At 39.1% G+C, this 23,575-nt stretch overlaps 2 protein-coding genes and 1 non-coding gene across 3 annotated transcripts in view; 1 reads left to right on the forward strand and 2 right to left on the reverse strand.

The window, feature by feature from the left end:
• The window catches only part of gpc5b (glypican 5b), a 132,920-nt gene extending 118,044 nt beyond the window's left edge, over positions 1–14,876 (reverse strand). Inside the window, exons 1-2 of the mRNA XM_060940505.1 lie at positions 14,708–14,876; positions 10,713–10,874 (exon numbers count right to left, since the gene is read on the reverse strand). Coding sequence (XP_060796488.1) covers positions 10,713–10,874; positions 14,708–14,876 — 331 coding nt within the window. The remainder of the gene's footprint in view (positions 1–10,712; positions 10,875–14,707) is intronic.
• Positions 14,877–19,159: 4,283 nt separating this feature from the next.
• On the reverse strand, positions 19,160–19,232 carry trnam-cau (transfer RNA methionine (anticodon CAU)). The gene has a single exon. It is a non-coding gene; the product is annotated as a tRNA-Met (tRNA).
• A 1,385-nt stretch (positions 19,233–20,617) lies between these two features.
• aqp12 (aquaporin 12) lies at positions 20,618–23,280 on the forward strand. The gene is made up of 3 exons (XM_060940506.1): positions 20,618–21,224; positions 22,279–22,395; positions 23,150–23,280. The coding sequence occupies exons 1-3, from the start codon at positions 20,627–20,629 to the stop codon at positions 23,278–23,280; spliced, it is 846 nt and encodes a 281-aa protein (XP_060796489.1). The 5' UTR covers positions 20,618–20,626.
• Positions 23,281–23,575: the final 295 nt, after the last annotated feature.

Here is a 23,575-nt window from a genome sequence, read left to right on the forward strand (position 1 = left end):
TATCAAATTTAAATATACATAAATTTGCATACTTAATAAAACCAAAAATCTAGTCTTTGGACAATGTTAAATATTTATTTCACTGTTATCCTTGTCCACCAAGGCAGTTCCAGGGCCTCTTCAGAGCTGATGCCTAATTTCGAACCAGTTCTTTGCATTTCAACAGCCAAAGAATTGGCTCTCAGACAGGAAAACTGGCTCCAACTCCTTGCTGGTCTAGAACCAAGAATCACTTATGTCAGGGGCTAGGGGTGGGATTATCGTGACCAACAAGACTTTGTGACTGCCAAGTTTAAAAACCACAGCTAGTGTAGCATCTAGTGGGCCCCAGTTCGCAAGGTTCAAACACAGAATAAGGGATGAGCTATGAGGCAACATTGCTAACCACTGCACCACCTCTAGCCTATGGAAAAGCAAACCAGTTCTTAGAAGGTTCACAAGTTGAACTGGCTCTGAAGCAGCATTAGCACCAGCCCATAACGTGCACTTGTTTCATGTTGGTGGAAAGGGGGTATGTGAGGACCATCTCAACAGAAAGGCTTTTACAGAAAGTTTTATTGAAATATTATTTCTGGTATTTCTCTAATGAGCAGTTACAAAATCTAACAGACAGTAAATACAACAATAATAAACATTTTGGGAAATCCTTCTGTAATATAATATGTAATGCAATAATCTAATTAATAATAGTAAAGAACATGTCAAATTTCATGAATACAGGTTTCATGTTTTGGTTCTGAGTATAGAAAAAGTGGATTTTGAGGAAAATTGGCTTTAAAGGCACAATGTGATTTCATATTTATAAAGGAAATTAGCATGTACTGTATATCATTATGACACAAATTGACATACAGTCCTGTACAAAAGTCTTAGGCACATGTAAAGAAATGCTGTAGACCAAAAATGGCTTGAAAATAATGAAATGAAATGTTTCAACATTAAAAAAATACTATAAACAGCAGTATGCCATAATAAATGAAACAAAGTCAATATTTGATGTGAAACGACCCTTTGCTTTGAAAAAAAATAGTAGTATCAGGTACAGTGAGTGCAGTTTTATAAGGAAATGAGCTGTAGGTTTTACTGAGCATCTTGCAGAACCAGCCACAGTTCTTCTGGACACTTTGACTGTCACACTCGCTTCTTCATTTTGCACCAAAACCCAGCAGCCTTCATTATGTCTCATGCTGCTCAGATACAAACATTTTATTTTGTAACATTTAATTTTGTGCTGGAAAATTAATGTTTCGACTCTAAAATGTTTTTGTACTGACTCGATAATGTAGAAGTCATAAAATAGAAATCTATAACAAAGTTTGTATGAAAAAAAATAGGGTGCCTAAGACTTTTGCACAGTACTGTATATAACAGGAAATAAGCTGTCCAAGGAAATATTACATGGCAGTCAGTAGATCTAAAACCATTGTGGCCAGTCAGCGGAGCTTAAAACATTCATCAATCTAGCTATTTTTCAGAAAATGCTGTGGTCACGCGTATAAAGTAAAACCGTGAAAATTGGTTTAGAACTGTGAGAAGTGCACTAGTGGAGAGGGGAAGAGGGGTTGAACAAGACTCATAAACAGATTTCAAAAATGTCTGAGCTAGAATACTTACTCTGTTTGTCTGTTAATCTGTTAGACAAATGGATGAGTAGACAACAGGACAGATAAACAGATACTGTATGGACATATGGGTGGATGGATATTAAGACTTGTAGAATTGAAAACTGGGGAATGAGTATTGAGTAAAATAATTTGCTAATTTAGACTAAATTACTAATTAAATAATAGATTTTTATTTCTAGAAGTACAGGGACTTGGTGGTCTATGAAAGTCTGAAAAATACTGACTAAAACAAATTGATACAAATTGTCTGATACAATATCACAATAATATTGTGAACCTTTTTTTAAGTATAGGATTAGGAATAAGAAGTATAGGATTATTGTGTTGTGAAAATTGGCATCATACATGAAAGGAAATGGAGATATTTGAGATGCAGATAGTGTGACATGCTGGCATTTGGCCATACTGGCATACGTGATGAGGTCAGAATTTCACACAGGTCACAGAGGTCAAACAAGTGGCCATGTGGTTAACCTTTGACATGTCAGACCACTAGTGATCAGGACATGTACACTCATTGATGAGTTTTATGTGCAGGATTCCAGTGTGGAATATTTTTAAGTGCTGGGAAATCTCTCGAGTAATACTTGGTCAAAGATTTAATTTCGACCAGTGAGTAGGTAGCATACAGTATTATTTATTTTTAGTGCCTATTGGGTTGCTGGGGATAAATGTGGCTTGTTAAATGGGGGAGAATAAAATGGCATGTGGCAGAAGGGATCCTGCAATTTGATGTAGAATCGTTTTGACACCAAGACTTCAGATACAGCTCAAACTCCTACTTTTACATACTTTTTTGTGCAGTTTGTGAGAATCACAGACACTAATTAAAAGCAAAATGTTTAGAGTAATAATGTCTCCAACTGAAAAATAAAGTGCAGATATAAATAGAAATAACTAGTTACCTTATGTTATTGAGTCACTCCCGAGTTTTGGATTTTAAAAATGACCACTGGAAGCTGTTTGGTAGTGACTCAACAACATGAGATAACTAGTTATTTCTGTTTATATCTCATCTCATTATCTGTAGCCGCTTTATCCTGTTCTACAGGGTCGCAGGTGAGCTGGAGCCTATCCCAGCTGACTACGGGCGAAAGGCGGGGTACACCCTGGACAAGTCGCCAGGCCATCACAGGGCTGACACATAGACACAGACAACCATTCACACTCACATTCACACCTACGGTCAATTTAGAGTCACCAGTTAACCTAACCTGCATGTCTTTGGACTGTGGGGGAAACCGGAGCACCCGGAGGAAACCCACGTGGACACGGGGAGAACATGCAAACTCCGCACAGAAAGGCCCTCGTCGGCCACGGGGCTCGAACCCGGACCTTCTTGCTGTGAGGCGACAGCGCTAACCACTACACCACCGTGCCTCCCACTTCTATTTATATGTGCACTTTATTTTTCAGTTGGAAACATTATTACTCTGTAAGGATTTACCATATTGTCAAATTCATAGTGTAAATTATGGCAGCACGGTGGTGCAATGGTTAGCACAGTCGCCTCACAGCAAGAAGGCTCTGGGTTCGAGGCCGGCGAGGGCCTTTCTGTGTGGAGTTTACATGTTCTCCTTGTGTCTGTGTGGGTTTCCTCCGGGTGCTCCGGTTTCTCCCACAGTCCAAAGACATGCAGTTAGGTTAACGTGGGGCGGCCTTGGGCTGAAGTGCCCTTGAGCAAGGTACCGAACTCCTGACTGCTCCCCGGGTGCTCTAGTGTGGCTGCCCACTGCTCTGTGTGTGTGTGTGTGTTCACTGCTTCAGATGGGTTAAATGCAGAGGATGAATTTCACTGTGTTTGAAGTGTGCATGTGACAAATAAAGGTTTCTTCTTCTTCTTTCTCCTAAAGTCTATGAATATAGCACATGGTGTGTGATTTGAGACACATCCATTCTTAGTCCAGTATAGTGGTGGGAATCTTTTGGCTCCTTATGACCCAAACCAATTTTGATTCACAGTGCCATGATCTGATTATAAAACTATTCTCAATGCATCTTGATTGGTCATTGGCTTTTTTTTTTTTTTACCATTTTTCCAGTTTATGCTCTATCACAACTCCATGGTGTACAACAGTGAGAGAAAACTCAGGTTTTCAACATGAATCTGATGCATAATTGTTTAGAAAGAATAAAAACCCATCTAAGATTTTTTTTCTCCGCTTAGTTCAACCTGTAAGTTGTACAGCAAAAAAACAAAGAAACACACACCCCAATTTCACAGGCACTAAAGTATCAGTCCAATTACAGACCCATTTCAAATCTCCCTTTCCTAGCTAAAGTAATGGAGAGAGTTGTAGCCTCTCGGCTTCATACTTTCCTTGCTCGTAATGATCTCTATGAACCCTTTCAGTCAGGCTTTCGCAATATGCATAGCACTGAATCTACTTTCTTAAGAGTTGTTAATGACCTCCTGCTCTCAACTGATGCTGGTCATCTCAATGTCCTTGTTCTTGGACCTCACAGCTGTCTTTGACACTGTACATCATGAGATATTCATTTCCAGACTGTCTTCTTTTGGTATTACTGGCTTAGCTTTATCCTGGTTTCAGTCATATCTAGCAAACAGGCAACAGTTTATTTCTATTGGTGTTCATAAATCATCCACTGCTACTGTTGCTCAAGGTGTGCCTCAGGGTTCTGTCCTTGGTCCCCTTCTTTTTATACTATATGTTTCTCCTATAGGCCAGATTATTCGTAACCATGGCCTTAACTTTCATTGTTATGCTGATGACATTCAAATCTACATCACTATCACCCCTTCCATAGCCTCTGTTCAGCTGCTAAGGACTTGCATCACTGACCTTAAGCAATGGCTGCATAAGAACTGCCTTAAACTTAATGCTAGCAAAACAGAGGTTCTATTAGTAGGTACCAAAAGACAGGTTCTGAATTTCTCCAGTTTTACTATTGATGTTGATGGTGTGTCTATTAGTCCTTCCCAAGTTATAAAATACCTTGGAGTTATCTTTGACTCCACCCTTACGTTTGAACCCCATCTTAAACTAATTACTAAGAATGCTTTCTTTCACCTCCGCAATATTGCACGTCTCCACCCTTTTCTCTTAGAAACTGATGCCAAAATGTTGGTCAATGCATTTATTTTTTCTTGTCTTGACTACTGCAATTCTCTCTTTTATGGTCTCCCTGCCACATTGCTCAATCGCCTGCAGTACATCCAAAACTCAGCAGCAAGAGTCCTCACACTCACCAAGCGCACTGCTCACATCACTTCTGTTTTACAGCAACTGCATTGGTTGCCAATTATTTTTTGGATCAAATACAAAATCTTGCTTTTAACTTATAAAGCTCTTCATGGTTTCGCCCTTTCCTATCTCTGTGAGCTAATTCATTTGTACTGTCCCTCCCACTCTCTCAGATCTTCTGTCTGTGGACTTCTGACTGTTCCACGTTTTAAACTGGCATCTATGGGTGGCAGATCATTCAGTGTTGCTGCTCCTAAACTTTGGAACTCGTTACCACAATCGCTTCGTGACTGTTCCACTCTTTCTTCCTTCAAAGCTCACTTGAAAACTTTTCTCTTTACCTCACACTACTCTTCCTAGTGTTTTTTTTGGTAACTCCTGTGTAAAGCATCCTTGGGTTTGTCAAAGGCACTATATAAATTGAACTTATTATTATTATTATTATTATTATTATTATTATTATTATTATTATTATCAGTCAGTAATCCCAGTTATCAGTCAGTAAAAAAAATTGGTTGGTGATTACTGAATACCTTCACACACAGGGACAAAGTAAATGTTACTGAGTGAAAGAATGAAACCACAACTGCATAAATCTACAATCCTCTCCCACAGGGGAATGAAAGCGCTTTAAGAACTGGCTCTATGTTGACTAGGGCACCAGCTACAATCCTGTGAAAAGCACAAAAGGACACAAATGATCTTCTCCGGCCCATTCATCTGTCCTCATTATAGAGCAATATGTTGTGTTCAAGACAGACGCGTCTCCAAGGTGTACTCTAAGAATGTTAACATTTTGCTTGTTTAATGTTCACTCTGTTGGGAGAGAGATGGAGGACATCTCTCTTTTGGTGTGAAACTGCTGACTCCTACTGAAGAGATCTTGACAAGCTGGGAGATAAATGAAATAACCATAAGCATACTGCTTAAACAGCTTACAATGAATGTTTATCTATTCAAAATATATCCTTTGAGTGGATATGAAATCATCCCTATGCTTCCCTATGCATCGCTAAAGTCTTGTGGGAATCAAGTATGAACATCATAACTCAAAGAGGATGCGCAATAAAAATTCCTTTCACCTGTATAGACTTTAGCAAATGTTCTTGGGACCAAAGAAGAGAACATGAGAATTACAGGACAAGCATGGGATGAGAAATGAGATCAGCCTTGATCATAATCTAAAACATCTACTGCTATTCGCTGTATCTAAAGGGTTTTTTTTTATTATCTGAAGGTTTATTTCAAGTGATATCTTTCAGATACTGATGACTGTGTATCTCTGAGTACATTTTTAAAGAAAGAGACACAAATAGGCAGATATAAAATAAAGTGATGTTCTAAAGAATGTAATTGATATAGTGCATTTTGGGTTTGCTTGCTGTTGGATTTTTTTTGTTGTTGTTCTTCAAACTGGTTTGAAGCCAACAGCATATTGTATGTCAACAAGACCCCTGCTGACCTAATTAGAAATCATGGCTGGCAATGACGCATTTCAGTTCCCTGTGGATTGAGCAAACATTTCTCAAATATGAACTGTGAATGTGAATAGAAAAGAATGAACTGGAACCCATAGGCACCAGATTTCCTTTTGATCGTGCGACATTAACTGAAATTACGTGTCAAATTGTGTAGAAGGTAATCACATAAGATAACTGCATACGTGCATTTGTGTGTGTATAAACATAAATAATTTCTCATTAATTCATAAATCTCAAAGCTGGCAGCTCTGAAATATTGCAAACTTCTACTACACAGTTAATGTTTCACCAAAAAAAGAAGCAAAACAAAACATTTAATTATAGTAAAAAGAGAGACAGACAAAAACACATAATAAACTTTTTAAAGCCACAATAAGAAATTTCAGATCAGCAAAGTAGCAGATACTAAATCTCTCCCTGTGTCTGAAATCGCTCCCTACTCACTATATAGGGCACTATATAGTGGGGAGGCCATTTTGTAGTGCTGTCCGAAACCTTAGTGAGGATTATTTACACCCTATATAGTGCACTCAAAGTATCCCACAATGCATCACGAAAAGTAGCGTACAACCGATTATCACTAACCAAAGCAATATATCCCATCAGGCATTGCGGTTGTGCTGAAAGAAATCAAATTAAAAGCCTCAAATTTGATTTAATAAAAGGCAGCGGCAAAGAAGAAAGTATTCAGCCTTGATTTAAAAAAACTGAAAGATGCAGGTACTTTGTATTGATTAATGTGGGAAATACGCTCAATATAATATGTATTTATCACAAAAAAATACATGCATGTATTTATTCTTTTGAAAACCCACCAGCCGACTGATCTGGCACGTTTTAATTGTGCGACAGTAATGACGTAAATACCAGCGCAACGGACTAGTGTCCGAAAGCTTTTTTTCATTTTACCAATGAGCTCACTATATAGTCCTCTATATAATAATTCCCTATATAGGGAGTAGTGAACAAGTGAGCGATTTCGGACACAGGGTCTGTTCCTGAATGCAGCAATCACATCAATTAATTTGATGTGATGTGTGTCAGGAAAAATGCCAAATCTAAGTGACAGAAAGGCTCTTCTGGTGGTCAGTAACAGTGTTGAGCACAACAGTGAGTGATATAGCAATGATTATGAAGTTTGGACTAAGAATGGATGTGTCTCAAATCACACACCATGTGCTACAGTGGTGCTTGAAAGTTTGTGAACCCTTTAGAATTTTCTATATTTCTGCATAAATATGACCTAAAACATCATCAGATTTTCACACAAGTCCTAAAAGTAGATAAAGAGAACCCAGTTAAACAAATGAGACAAAAATATTATACTTGGTCATTTATTTATTGAGGAAAATGATCCAATATTACATATCTGTGAGTGGCAAAAGTATGTGAACCTCTAGGATTAGCAGTTAATTTAAAGGTGAAATTAGAGTCAGGTGTTTTCAATCAATGGGATGACAATCAGGTGTGAGTGGGCACCCTGTTTTATTTAAAGAACAGGGATCTATCAAAGTCTGATCTTCACAACACATGTTTGTGGAAGTGTATCATGGCACGAACAAAGGAGATTTCTGAGGACCTCAGAAAAAGCGTTGTTGATGCTCATCAGGCTGGAAAAGGTTACAAAACCATCTCTAAAGAGTTTGGACTCCACCAATCTACAGTCAGACAGATTATGTACAAATGGAGGAAATACAAGGCCATTGTTACCCTCCCCAGGAGTGGTCGACCAGCAAAGATCACTCCAAAAGCAAGGTGTGTAATAGTTGGCGAGGTCACAAAAGACCCCAGGGTAACTTCTAAGCAACTGAAGGCCACTCTCACATTGGCTAATGTTAAGGTTCATGAGTCCACCATCAGGAGAACACTGAACAACAATGGTATGCATGGCAGGGTTGCAAGGGGAAAGCCACTGCTCTCCAAAAAGAACACTGCTGCTCATCTGCAGTTTGCTAAAGATCACGTGGACAAGCCAGAAGGTTATTGGAAAAATGTTTTGTGGACGGATGAGACCGAAATAGAACTTTTTGGTTTAAATGAGAAGCGTTATGTTTGGAGAAAGGAAAGCACTGCATTCCAGCATCAGAACCTTATCCCATCTGTGAAACATGGTGGTGGTAGTATCATGGTTTGGGCCTGTTTTACTGCATCTGGGCCAGGACGACTTGCCATCATTGATGGAACAATGAATTCTGAATTATACCAGCAAATTCTAAAGGAAAATGTCATGATATCTGTCCATGAAGTGAATCTCAAGAGAAGGTGGACCATGCAGCAAGACAACAACCCTAAGCACACAAGTCATTCTACCAAAGAATGGTTAAAGAGGGATAAAGTTAATGTTTTGGAATGGCCAAGTCAAAGTCCTGACCTTAATCCAATGGAAATGTTGTGGGAGGACCTGAAGTGAGCAGTTCATGTGAGGAAACCCACCAACATCCCAGAGTTGAAGCTGTTCTGTATGGAGGAATGGGCTAAAATTCTTCCAAGCCGGTGTGCAGGACTGATCAACAGTTACCGCAAACGTTTAGTTGCAGTTATTGCTGCACAAGGGGGTCACACCAGATACTGAAAGCAAAGGTTCACATACTTTTGCCACTCACAGATATGTAATATTGGATCATTTTCCTCAATAAATAAATGACCAAGTATAATATTTTTGTCTCATTTGTTTAACTGTGTTCTCTTTATCAACTTCAAGGACTTGTGTGAAAATCTGATGATGTTTTAGGTCATATTTATGCAGAAATATAGAAAATTCTAAGGGGTTCACAAACTTTCAAGCACCACTGTATATTCGTAGACTTTAAGAGAAAGAAGAAGAAGAAACCTTTATTTGTCACATGCACACTTCAAGCACAGTGAAATTCATCCTCTGCATTTAACCCATCTGAAGCAGTGAACACACACACACACACACACACACACACACAGCGCAGTGGGCAGCCACACTACAGCACCCGGAGAGCAGTCAGGGGTCAGGTACCTTGCTCAAGGGCACTTCAACCCAAGGCCACCCCATGTTAACCTAACTGAATGTCTTTGGACTGTGGGGGAAACCGGAGCACCCACAGGAAACCCACACAGACACAAGGAGAACATGCAAACTCCACACAGCAAGGCCCACATTGGTATTAGGCTTGAACCCAGAACCTTCTTGCTGTAAGCCAACAGTGCTAACCACTGCACCACCATGCTGCCCACTAGCAGTGCTTTTAATCCCAACCCCTCCCATTTCCAAAGGATTTCTGACCACCCCACCTTCTCCTGCAGTTATTTTTTCATAGTAATGTTTTCTAATAAACTGAATTGATTCAATTTCCCAAAATATAAACAAAACTTAAAATTTAATTTACTGAAAATGAATGTGTGTGCCAGATACATCATTCGATAAACGTGTGTGGCAGATAAGTCATTTCAGCATGTGGCAAAATCACAGCAACATAGTGAAGAAGTTGGGTGGATTTTTTATTGTTTTGCTTTGCTGGGTAAAGATAATGTTAACACAGTTTTAAGTTTTTAACTCAGACATAAGCACACAAGTGCAATTTCAGGTTCACCATATTTGCAAAAACAAAAGCATTGGCTAAGATGTGCTTTGCCGCTTGTGCATCACTGCATCTAATATCGTTTAAGATATCAGGTAACCAGGTAAGAAGTTTTATCATTCTGTGAAGTTAGAGATGTTTAATATGTTAAGCTTCACCTACAGTGGTTCCTGGTTTTTTTTTTAAACCTATAGAAAGAGGAAAATATATTGAATATGGGCATGTTTATCTAGTAGTAGTAGTAGTAGTAGTAGTAGTGGTAGTAGTAGTAATGAAATATAATGTTATTCTTCCTGTTTTTAAATGTTTTTACTCATTTAAAGCTTTCAGTTGTCTTATTCTATTGGCAGATAATTCTGCTTCTTTCTGGAAATAAATGCTTAAAATAGGAAAAAATTATCTGCCGATAGAACAAGAATATTTCTGTCTAGAAATAGAATGAATAATCATATATTTGTTTTATTGTAAACTTATTATAGGAAATAATAGATAATTTTGACTATATTAAAAATATTTTCACTTGCTTAGACACTTTTTTTTTCCAGTTTCCAAACTCTCAGAAAATGAAATACATTATTGTTCCTTTAGAAGTACATCAGCTTGTAACTGGAGCAGTATTCTCTAATGTACTTATTTGTACCCTTTATATACTGCTTGGGAACATGTATGTACCTTTTGGGCCCTAAAAATATACACATAGTTACCTTGAGATCCAATAATGAGCTCTAGGGGGTTGTACGGTACCTTGGGGGACAGAAATGGACTCCTACTCTACCCCTATTTCTGACAGTGCAGGTTGTGGTGTGAAATATGACACGGTATTCATGTTGCTCATCAAAGATAAAATCTCACCCTGGACGGCAGCAGCATGGCCAATGATGAGGTACTTTAGCTCGAGGCTGTAGGACAGAATATTCTGCAGTGTGTCTCTGCGTGCAGCAGCATAGTAGCTCTCCTCCATTTTGCGCGTGCAGCAGGTAGGACCCTGGTGTTTGCAGATTTGGAGCTCTGCATCTATAGAGGAAATATATAAAACCTTACTCAGTACTAAAATTAAGACTTAATAACACTGTGTGGACTTTATAACCTGTAGTAAGGTATGAAAGCACTCACTATCAAAAGCTGGTAGTCCAGCTAAACCTCTCTTTAGGCAGAGACTCAGTGAGGGCTAAATTCCACTGCACCGCTAGCAGCAGGTAGTCAAACAGCATTGTAAATAATCCAACATGTTATTGAAAGAAGTTTGAATAAAAGTCAACTCAGAATTTCATTATAAGCTATTATTCTGGACATGACTGAGGATCACTCGAATGCTGTGAGTTTAAATCCCAGAACTTCCTTAAAACCACTACTGGGTCTTGAGCAAAGACAATAACACTCAAGTGCTCACTGTGCATTTAGAATAAACAGAATTTAAACACGTAAAGAAATGCTGGATTTTATTAAGATAATTTCAGAGAATCAGATGACAAGATTAGCTTTAATGAATTATCAAATTTTCATTAAAAGCAATGTTTAATGAATGTCCAAATGTGTTATTTCAGTATACGGTAATATATGAATACTAGAGCAATATATTGCTAGTAATTGTTGATATTTAAAAAAAAATCATAAACTAAAGAAAAGAACTAAACCTTACATTCGGGACAGTACCTGCCTGTCTAATGTCCTTACTCTGTCCTATGTGGAGAATCTGATACAGCCAAGTAAACCACACATTACAACAGCTGACTAGGATCACTGCATCCTCCCTGACCTTTCACATGCTCTAATCTCTCTCTCTCTCTCTCACGTGTACAAGCCGACTCTTAATTTAAACTTGTAAAACAAAAACACACATAAACATCATGATTAAAGTTATTTAATAAAAGGGAATGTTGAAATTAAACCTTTTCTAGTTATTATATCTCTAATAAATTATTATTATTATAAACTATTTTTCCATGAACAAATTTAGTTGCCAAATTTGGTAAATGTATTTATTTATTTATTCCGTTTGCACTATAGCCGTAATGCAGCACATTGACTTATAAGTACAGTAGGTCTCTATAGAGCACACTCATTAAAATATCCTTATTAAGTTATGTTTTCTTATCTTCCTAAAGTAGTTCTACTGAAAGGAAAATACTCTCTTGTAGGTATTTAAAACAGAAAGACAAACTGAAAAAAAAATATTTTACAGTTATAGATTTAACTTTAAAATAGTTTTATGTAGACCAATACAGACAAATAGATGGATAGATATAGATAGACAGACATGAAATAAGACAAAGGGATAGACTGATTTATGGACATAAAGAGAAGTAGACAAGTGTATAGATACAATACATACTGGATAGTCAAATTGACAGACATAGAGCAAGAGAGGCAAACAGACAGGCTTGTACACAGGCAAATAAACAACAGACTGAAAGACAGAGTAAATGTATCATTTCCATGATTGTAAAGCAGTATTAATCTGAAAACCATCCATCCATCATCTGTAGCCACTTATCCTGTTCTACAGGGTCACAGGCAAGCTGGAGCCTATCCCAGCTAACTATGGGCGAAAGGCGGGGTACACCCTGGACAAGTTGCCAGGTCATCACAGGGCTGACACAGAGACACAGACAACCATTCACACCTTCTGTCAATTTAGAGCCACCAATTAACCTCATATGCATGCCTTTGGGGGAAACCGGAGCACCTGGAGAAAACCCATACGGACAAGGGGAGAGCATGCAAGCTCCACACAAAAGGCCCTCATCGGCCGCTGGGCTCAAACCCAGGACCTTCTTGCTGTGAGGCTAACCACTACACCACCGTGCCGCCCATCTGAAAACCAATGCCTGAGATTTCTAATACAAATAATCATCTTGGTGCCCGGAAGTGAATATTTTTTAATTTACACTACCGTTCAAAAGTTTGGGGTCACTTTGAAATTTCCTTATTTTTGAAAGAAAAGCACTGTTCTTTTCAATGACGATCACTTTAAACTAATCAGAAATCCACTCTATACATTGCTAATGTGGTAAATGACTATTCTAGCTGCAAATGTCTGGTTTTTGGTGCAATATCTCCATAGGTGTATAGAGGCCCATTTCCAGCAACTCTCACTCCAGTGTTCTAATGGTACAATGTGTTTGCTCATTGCCTCAGAAGGCTAATGGATGATTAGAAAACCCTTGTACAATCATGTTAGCACAGCTGAAAACAGTTTAGCTCTTTAAAGAAGCTATAAAACTGACCTTCCTTTGAGCAGATTGAGTTTCTGGAGCATCACATTTGTGGGGTCGATTAAATGCTCAAAATGGCCAGAAAAATGTCTTGACTATATTTTCTATTCATTTTACAACTTCACATCACATCTCATTATCTCTAGCCGCTTTATCCTTCTACAGGGTCGCAGGCAAGCTGGAGCCTATCCCAGCTGACTACGGGCGAAAGGCGGGGTACACCCTGGACAAGTCGCCAGGTCATCACAGGGCTGACACATAGACACGGACAACCATTCACACTCACACCTACGGTCAATTTAGAGTCACCAGTTAACCTAACCTGCATGTCTTTGGACTGTGGGGGAAACCGGAGCACCCGGAGGAAACCCACACGGACACGGGGAGAACATGCAAACTCCACACAGAAAGGCCCTCGCCGGCCCCGGGGCTCGAACCCAGGACCTTCTTGCTGTGAGGCGACAGCGCTAACCACTACACCACCGTGCCGCCCCATTTTACAACTTATGATGGTAAATAAAAGTGTGACTTTTCATGGAAAACACAAAATTGTCTGGGTGACCCCAAACTTTTGAACGGTAGTGTACATATGGATATTATATAACATTTCTGAAATGCCCCCAAATGAACTTTCTCTTTTTCGAACTCTTTAGGAACCAGTGAACTTCTTGAAGCTCAGGTGTCTTTTCTTCATGAAACAGAAGCTGTGTGCAAATCTACATTATAAGCTAGCAATTTGCTTAACATTTGGACATTTTAAACCATGAGGTGTGATCAGAAAGTTCCAGGATTGTTCCTATAGTGAGCAAATGGAGTGCAGCAAGGTCATGCGGGCGCAGGAGCGAGCAATAACTCTTGTGAGTCAGTATGCTGCATGATGTTGTGCTGTCAACATCAAGACCTGTGTTAGGTGCTTTCGTGACAACAATCCCAGAACCTTTTGGTCAGATCTCATATTTTGGTACCAGTTGAAAGGTTTATTTCCAAAACCTACTAAGTCCATTTTAATACAATCAGAGAAAAATCTAAATTTCATCTAATCTTTTATAAAATAACAAACAAAATACATTTTTACATCGGCTTTTAATGATGGATCAAAAGCAGTTTTTATCGTAACAATTATTAGGATGAATAATTGTATTTTTGGTTCATTTAATGCTTTAGCACATTTAAAAAATGGACGAAACCTTTCAATTGTTTTTGAATAAAATATATATTTTTAAATGTTTGACAAAATACTGAAATTATTGAGGCCTTTATTGTCACTTAGTTAACAAAATTTAAGTAATGAATTAGAAGTTTATGCAGTGAATTATAAGGGTGTCTTGAAATGACATGATGTTTTCACTTTATTATAAATCCTAATTCTATATCAGCATACAGGTGCAGTGTATTAGATATATCTACATTATACCTATACTCATTGGTCTTTATATTTTAGATAAGCTTATGAATTATTCACAATTTTTAAGCCAATCTGTATCCCATCCAATATGTTGCAAAAGAAAAGCACCCAAAGATTTCACAGAAGCACAGTGCATGAAGGATTTTGTCACTTAAAGATAAGTAAAATATTCTTCACACATTGGCACTTTTCTTCATGTAAATTCTTCAGTTTAGACACAAACCAACCTGGTGCCGCTGTTTCTGGGACCCATTTTAAAAGGCCAATCTGCCGCAGTTGGAAAGCTGTTTTAACTTCGTGGCAGCTATGTGCACTTGCGCTCTGAACTCCCCACTGAGGTCCAAAACTCATCAATATCCAACAGATCCAAACTCGCCACACTGTCTCACGGAGCATTGCACCATTTCAATCCATAGTCTCCTATAATAACAGAGTGACAAAGAAGTGCAAAGCTATTCTGCAGAATTCCTCAGGAAGATTCCCCAGGGTCCAGCATTTATGAAGGCAAGCTTTGTTAATATCCTGAAAGAGAGCTGCGGTGAATTTCACATGCTTATGAATTCCCAGCAGCTCAGAAGACTCCCAGGAGCTAAAAGAAGCACTGCTGCCTAATTCAGAGAGGGGGGGAGTTGGCTGGGACTCTGCAGCCTGCACCCCTCTCCTCTTACTTTCCCCTCTCTATAGCTGCACAAGTGCCAAGCAATACACACACACACACACACACACACACACAGACTTAATCAGCTATTACACAATTAGTAGTTAATCATCAAAACAAAACCAATCTGGGCCTGAACTACACAATGGCATGCAGTCGACACAATCATTATGCATTTACTGAGAAAGTATTTACACTCTTCCATAAACCTACAGTGTGTTCAGTTAATTAATGTTTCTAATAAATATGTAGTATTGAATTTTAAATAAGGTTTAAATTATATACATTACTATAATGTTTTAGGGCGGCACGGTGGTGTAGTGGTTAGCGCTGTCGCCTCACAGCAAGAAGGTCCTGGGTTCGAGCCCCGGGGCCGGCGAGGGCCCTTCTGTGTGGAGTTTGCATGTTCTCCCCGTGTCCGCGTGGGTTTCCTCCGGGTGCTCTGGTTTCCCCCACAGTCCAAAGACATGCAGGTTAGGTTAACTGGTGACTCTAAATTGACCGTAAGTGTGAATGGTTGTCTGTGTCTATGTGTCAGCCCTGTGATGACCTGGCGACTTGTCCAGTGTGTACCCCGCCTTTCGCCCGTAGTCAGCTGGGATAGGCTCCTGCGACCCTGTAGAAGGATAAAGCGGCTAGAGATGATGAGACTATAATGTTTTATTAATTCGAGTAGCCTTATTGCAAAATCCACAGTGTTTCCAACTGCAGTGTAGAATTAGTGTTCAGCTTTGGGTTACAGAACTGCTGTGTATGTTCTTTCATGAACAAGAACAAGAAATTTTAATAAACATAGGCTAATTCTTAAAAACACATTAACCTTGTACGCCGCCTGGCCAAAAATAAAAATAAAAAATCACCACTTGGATTGAAATAAGCAAGTACTTAAGAGCCTTTGATTGGATAATTATTGCAGTGATTAATGTGTTTCAGCTGGTAACAAAAACCATAACTGATGTAGTAAGTAGCTTCTCATTTCTTGAACAACCATGTCTGAAGACATCTCTTGTTATGGAAAAGATGTTGCACTGTAAAACATTTCAAGTTGGTTAAACTTAGAAATGAAAGGTCACCTGCTGCCTTAAAAACACGAGTAAACTCAACCTTTGTTTCAACACAAAAAGTTAGGTTATACAAGTTGTTTAACTAATGATCATTTGTTGTTTAAGCTTGATACTTTGAGTTAGAAGTCAAAGTGTCCCATATACATTTTCGTACGTACGTTGGGGAGTGCCTGTTAGAGAGCACACTCTGTCCAGGCTGTCAGCATGGTGGCCAGTTCCTTTCCTCGCCGCCTTTTAACTTCCCCAGTGTTTCCACCAGGGCCCCATTCACTGCTGGGTGGACAGGAGGCGAGCCCTAGATCACCATCCGAGGCGAGGCTTGAACCAGGGACCGTTTGCTTGGTAGTCAAGCACTCTAACCACTTGGCCACCTTGCCTTTTGAGTTAAAACAACTATATTAAGTTATCCATTCAAGAACACTCACACTATCTTGTCAAACAAACATAAAATACCTCACTATTTCAACTCACACTTTCAGGTTAAGATAACTTCAACTGTATTCATATCAACTGCCTTTTCAGAAGAAACCTTTATTTGTCACATGCACACTTCAAGCACAGTGAGACTCATCCTCTGCATTTAACCCATCTGGAGCAGTGAACACACGTGCACACACACCCAGAGCAGTGGGCAGCCACACTACAGCACCCAGGGGTTAAGTACTTAAAGGCACTTCAGCCCAAGGCCACCCCATGTTAACCTAACTGCATGTCTTTGGACTGTAAAGGAAACCAGAGCACCCGGAGGAAACCCACACTTACATGGGGAGAACATGCAAACTCCACACAGAAAGGCCCCCGCCAGCTGCAAACCCAGAACCTTCTTGCTGTGAGGCGACCGTGCTAACCACTACACCACCGTGCTACCCAAGTTAAGAGCATTCATGTTTTCTACTTAGATTTATTTCTTGACTAATAATGGCAAGTTTGCAAGTTTCCTTAAACCTCACACTGAATTACTTCCAAAGCATGGTAACTTCTCTGTATTTCCCAATGTTTCCTTGACATCACCCCTCCTCCTCCTCCTCCCTCTTTTCTCCCTTACACCGATCAGCCATAAAATTAAAAACGCTGACAGGTAAAGTGAATTACATTCATTACAATGGCACCTGTCAAAGGGTGGGATATATTAGGCAGCAAGAGACCAGTCAGTTCTTGAGGTTGATGTATTGGAAGCAGGAAAAATGGGCAAGCGTAGGGATCTGAGCCACTTTGACAAGGGCCAACTTGTGATGGCTAGATGTCTGAGCATCTCCAAAATGGCACATATTGTGGGGCATTCCAGGTATGCAGCGGTTAGTACCTACCAAAAGTGGTCCTAGGAAGGAAAACCGGTGAACCGCTGACAGGGTCATGGGTGTCGAAGGCTCATTGATTCGCATGGGTCATGAAGGCTAGCCCATATGGTCCAATCCCACAGACGAGCTAGAGAGCTAGAGAAGAGGTAGTATGTGAATATGCCTGTTTGTGATCTTGGTGACACTACAGTGTATAACAGTAAAGTAATTTAATATTTTTCCTAATAAAAAAATTCCCCCAAATTATGTAAAAGTATCTCCCCCCTGGCAGCATGGTGGTGTAGTGGTTAGCGCTGTCGCCTCACAGCAAGAAGGTCCGGGTTCGAGCCCCGTGGCCGGCGAGGGCCTTTCTGTGTGGAGTTTGCATGTTCTCCCCGTGTCTGCGTGGGTTTCCTCCGGGTGCTCCGGTTTCCCCCACAGTCCAAAGACATGCAGGTTAGGTTAACTGGTGACTCTAAATTGACCATGGGTGTGAATGTGAGTGTGAATGGTTGTCTGTGTCTATGTGTCAGCCCTGTGATGACCTGGCGACTTGTCCAGGGTGTACCCCGCCTTTTGCCCGTAGTCAGCTGGGATAGGCTCCAGCTTGCCTGCGACCCTGAAGAAGGATAAAGCGGCTAGAGATAATGAGATGAGATGAGATCTCCCCCCTTCTCCCCTCCAAAAAAAAACCCTGCTGTAGGATAACAAACAGGAGACTGTTGATGTGTGCAGTGATTTTGGTGACACTGCAGTGAACAAGGGTGAAGTTATTGAATATTTTTGTAGTATCTCTTTTCGGTCTTGCACTTTTTTAAGTGTCCCTGCACATTCTTCTCACAGCCAGCTGCACATAGTGTTATTGTCCAGCTCGGAGAAAGACTCGATTAGTTTAAAATCAGGTTGTAGCTCGTTGTCTACCTTGGTACAATAGGAAAGAGGCATCTATTGTGTTTTAACAACATTTCACTTAAGAGTTATTGATCCGGGAAGTTTGAACCTGTGCATATATTTCCAACTTTATTGCAGTTCAACCCAAGCATGAAATAGAACAGAACCTCATTAAATAATGTAAATGAGGCATATTACCCAGTTTATTCCCCATATTATCCAGTTTATTCCCATATTACCCAGTTTATTTTCCACACACCTCATTCAAACCATATATTTAAACATGAGTTTAAAGTTATCAAGTTATAACGTTGTAACATGAAACGTTTCATGTAATAACATGAAAATATATTGTTATAACAATACATTTTTAAGGTTATTACGTGATACTGATATTTTTTTTCTGATGTGGCACCAATACACTTCCGTACTTTCTGGAGATGTAATTGTAATTGAAAAAAAAAATAAAATAAAACAACATAAGAGCACGTTAATTTCAATTTCAACTGCCTGATCATTTCAAGATCAATTGAATTGATGTGCACATTGGTGTACAGCGGTATGAACACCAGAGGGCGCCATCACACAGTAAAACTTGCCACTGCATTCAGGAGTCCCTATAAATCAAGTCATTTGCTGCATGTAAACTTTTATATCAACTATATAACGTTTGCAGCGCTGAATGTTTGTAAAAAAAATTGTATATTTAATTTTTTAACCGTATCTGATCTTTTTATTGTAAACACAGTGTTGATTTAGAAGCACAGGGGAGAGAAAAAAAAAAAATTCTGCCCCGTGTGAGGCTCGAACTCACGACCTTCAGATTATGAGACTGACGCGCTGCCTACTGCGCCAACGAGGCCTGAAAGTACTTTGCACATAGATCATTAAATCTTGGAATGAAACTGATGTGTGCAGCTCAACCTGTTTGAAATTTTTTACTTTATTTATCCAGTCTTGTTACTGAACATGAAGTATTTAAAAGGTGCCCTACGCATTGTTATAAGAAATACTCAAGCAGAGTCTTTGATTTCGGAAATTTCGTTTCCTCAAATTTTCAAATTTAGTTTATTCATGGTGTTTAAGAGAGACTTAAAAATGTACACTATACCGTTCAAAAGTTTGGGGTCACCCAGACAATTTTGTGTTTTCCATGAAAAGTCACACTTTTATTTACCACCATAAGTTGTAAAATGAATTTGAGCATTTAATCGACCCCACAAATGTGATGCTCCAGAAACTCAATCTGCTCAAAGGAAGGTCAGTTTTATAGCTTCTCTAAAGAGCTCAACTGTTTTCAGCTGTGCTAACATGATTGTACAAGGGTTTTCTAATCATCCATTAGCCTTCTGAGGCAATGAGCAAACACATTGTACCATTAGAACACTGGAGTGAGAGTTGCTGGAAATGGGCCTCTATACACCTATGGAGATATTGCACCAAAAACCAGACATTTGCAGCTAGAATAGTCATTTAGCACATTAGCAATGTATAGAGTGGATTTCTGATTAGTTTAAAGTGATCTTCATTGAAAAGAACAGTGCTTTTCTTTCAAAAATAAGGACATTTCAAAGTGACCCCAAACTTTTGAACAGTAGTGTATTATGTACAGTTTTTAAGTTACACTGCTTGCTTTTTACATCAAGTAAGCTATCTGGTCTACACCATGTCAGCATGACAAAAAGTCAGTACACAGCATGCAATGTCATTTAGGTCAAACTACTGATGAAACACTCATGTCTCCCTTTTTTGCCCTGTTTTGTATAATAGGTAGACAATTTCTCACATTTAAGTGCAAATTCTCTCACTGTTTAACAGCAAAACTCATCTCATTATCTCTAGCCGCTTTATCCTTCTACAGGGTCACAGGCAAACTGGAGCCTATCCCAGCTGACTACGGGCGAAAGGCGGGGTACACCCTGAACAAGTCGCCAGGTCATCACAGGGCTAACAGCAAAACTAAACATTGCAATTAAATTATCAGTTCTAGGTGCTACTAACTGAAAGCTCATGCTGCTGCATGACACCAGTGCATTTGTGACTCCAGGACACTGACAGATTTTCCACATGGCCTTGAATGGGTTAGGTTTTTTTTTTTTGGCTCTAGGTATGAAAATGCAAAGGTGGGGAAATCTTTGATAAGAAACTTGCTTGTGAGTTTGCCACGTTATCACAGACTGGGAGTAAATACAGGCATGGGATACTCATATTTCTTTCCTTCCTCTGTAACCTAACCACCACTACAATCTCCTTGTAATGTCAGGCCTTAACATAACACTGGGTTATTTCATCAGTGTGGGGGTAGTATGTGGATTTGCCAAAGGTCTGGTGACACGATGGAGGCCACGATGGAGCTTTCTGTCCGAGTTTATTGCGGCTTTTGCACTTGCAGCATGTCGTCTGGAAGTGCAAACCATTTCTGAGATTGGTCAGTGGGCTGGAGGCCTGGGGCAGGACGTTACCCTCACCATGCTTTTCCTTGTCTTAACTGTCCACGGAGTCATCATGCAAGGAGTCACCGGAAACCCTACAGTTACTCTAATGGGGTTTTTACAAAAAGAGACAGGAGCAGTATCCTCTTGTCTTAGCATGGCAGGTCAGTTCGGAGGTGCCCAGCTTGCCTTGCTCTTTGCCGGGTGGTACTGGGCGATGGAGCTCACGGACATGCATATGATCAAGGTCATGATGATGACTCAGTGCAGTTCATCACTGAATGTATCCCTGATACAGGGGACCATCACAGAGGTTACAAGTGCACTGGTTTTTCACCTGGTGGCCCTCAGCCTTCGCCAGAAGTCACAGCTGCTCCGGATTCCCATCCTCGCTCTGCTACTCACCCTCCTCCATTACACAGGTTAGTCAGAACACTAACAATGTCCTCATGTGACTCGTAATTCATCATCAAGTTGACAGATAAATGAGACACAATCCTGGAACCCTAAAAGTGATTGCTTTGAGAACACTAATTATAAAATGAAGTAAAATCCTGCTCAGTCAGCTGAATTTAGCAATTTAAATTCCAACACCATGATCCGAATACCAGAATAGGAATGCCAGGATTTTTTACACACACAGAGATAAATTGATTTTTGTGATATAGCAACCAAAAATATGCCATGTTTGTGCCATGTAAATTAGCTGCCTGTGCAATTTTGACATTAAATTTAGCAAATTTGTATAAACGTCTAAAGTTAATACAGAGTAAAATGCATGGTTGAACAGTTGTTAGAAATCAAACTAAGCCAGTATTTTTTTAAAAAAACTGCAGATATTTTTGCATGTAAATATACATTAAGAAATTATTTAAAGTACAACTTACCTCAAGAATTTTGCTCTCCTTGTCAAAATAGTGATTTTGAGTGCAAAACAGGTCAAAAATTATTTACCATTGTTTTCAATTTCAGCATACAGTCCCAGCATCTTCTGATTTGAGATTGTAGAAGAGCCCTATGGCTTTGCACTGTTAGCACAATATCGCCATAATTAGAAGGGTTACAACTTACTCTGAGCCAACCTAACCAGGTTTGTCACTAAACCACATATTTGAAATACCCCCTGGAGCATTTTTGCAAAGAAACGTAAAATAAAATTGCCAAATTAAGATGTGCTGTCTTGGTAGACACCAAACCAAAAATGACTAGGTGCTGTATTGCAATCAAAAGGTCCTTTAACAAAGTATTAATTTAGGAATTACACACCTGGACAACCAGGTAAGTTTTGTCCTCTTTTCCCTCCAAAATGTTGCTATTTATTTTTCACTTGTATTTTGTTGGTTGCTATCTCACATTAAAGGTAGAAAAATCTCTCCTATGATCTATCTTGATTTCATTTTTTTTACATCACAAAACCCTGCAATTTTAACAGGGGTGTGTAGACTTTTTACATCCTTTATTTTCTGTGTTCCCAAGGAAACAACTACACTTCTGCTTATGTAAACCCATCACTTGCTTATGCACTTACGTTCAACTGTCCTGGACACACCTTCTGGGAATATGCTGTAGTCTACTGGCTTGGGCCCTTCATTGGTAAGCTGGACAAGAAAACACCAACATGCTCAAGCGTTTTAGTTTGCTTAAAGGATAACTATAATGTACTAGAATATTTAATTCTGTAAGGTTATACATGTAATCAGATTCTACCTCTAATATAATTAATGATCTTTAACCATGTAGCATTTTTACATACAGTACCAGTCAAAAGTTTGGACACACCTAGTTCATTCAATTGCTTTTCTCTATTTTTATTACGACACTTCATGTCAAAGTAATGGAGGTTGTTGCTCTTTACTTAGTTGAGCAGTTTTTGACATATGGATTACTACAGTTGTGGAATAGAGCCATTTACTGCAATTTCATTATTTACTATTTGATCTCAAAACATTAAGACCGCAAGAAATTCCACTAATGAACTTTTGCCAAGTCATACCCGTTAACTGAAAAGCATTCCAGGTGACTACCTCATGAAGCTGGTTAAAATGTCAGTAGTGTGCAAAATATCATTAAGGTAAACGCTGGTTACTTTGAAGAACCTGAAATATTAAAAACTCAACGCTTTTGTTTACCAGATAATTCAATTTATGCTCCATATTTTGTGTCTTCAGTATTGTTCTACAATGTAAAAAAATAGCCAAAATACAGAAAAACCTATGAATGTGTCAGTGTGCCTGTACTTTTGACTGGTACTGTACAACCAGACATCTTGTGACATCATGCTGACTCATTTAAGTCAAACACATTATGCATCATATGGTAATTATAATTTTTTTTTTTTTTTTTTAAGGCATGACCCTGGCCTTGCTTCTCTACATGGGCAACATCCCTTGGCTTTTCACCAAGAACCTGCTTTTCTCAAAAAAGGCACACCTTCGTCTTCCAAAAAAGAAAAAGACACCTGAAGAGAAGAGTTCATGAGACACATTAACTGAAAGCATCAAGTTCAAAATGTATCATTCCCTATTTCCACCTTAATGCAGATTTCTGCTATACCAAGGTCATATCCTAAAGCTGATGGCTTTAAGTGTTCATTTCCACAGGGTGGTCACCAGGCAAGGAAAAGGAGTAGAAAAATATATTTTGCAAGAATAAAATATGCATGTTCCACTCCACTGTGCAAGCCCTTTGCACACAAAGGAATCATTCACAAGTTTATATTAAAAAAAATAAATAAATAAAAAAAAAAATTGGCAGTCAATATGCAAATATTTAA

Source organism: Neoarius graeffei, chromosome 15 (genome assembly GCF_027579695.1).
Source record: "Neoarius graeffei isolate fNeoGra1 chromosome 15, fNeoGra1.pri, whole genome shotgun sequence".
Classification (NCBI taxonomy): domain Eukaryota; kingdom Metazoa; phylum Chordata; class Actinopteri; order Siluriformes; family Ariidae; genus Neoarius; species Neoarius graeffei.

Coding starts and splice junctions, on each gene's coding strand:
- aqp12 (XM_060940506.1), top strand. CDS start 20,627: ATGTCAGGCCTTAACATAACACTGGGTTATTTCATCAGTGTGGGGGTA. Junction 21,225..22,278: donor CACCCTCCTCCATTACACAG/GTTAGTCAGAAC, acceptor TGTGTTCCCAAG/GAAACAACTACACTTCTGCT. Junction 22,396..23,149: donor CTGGCTTGGGCCCTTCATTG/GTAAGCTGGACA, acceptor TTTTTTTTTAAG/GCATGACCCTGGCCTTGCTT.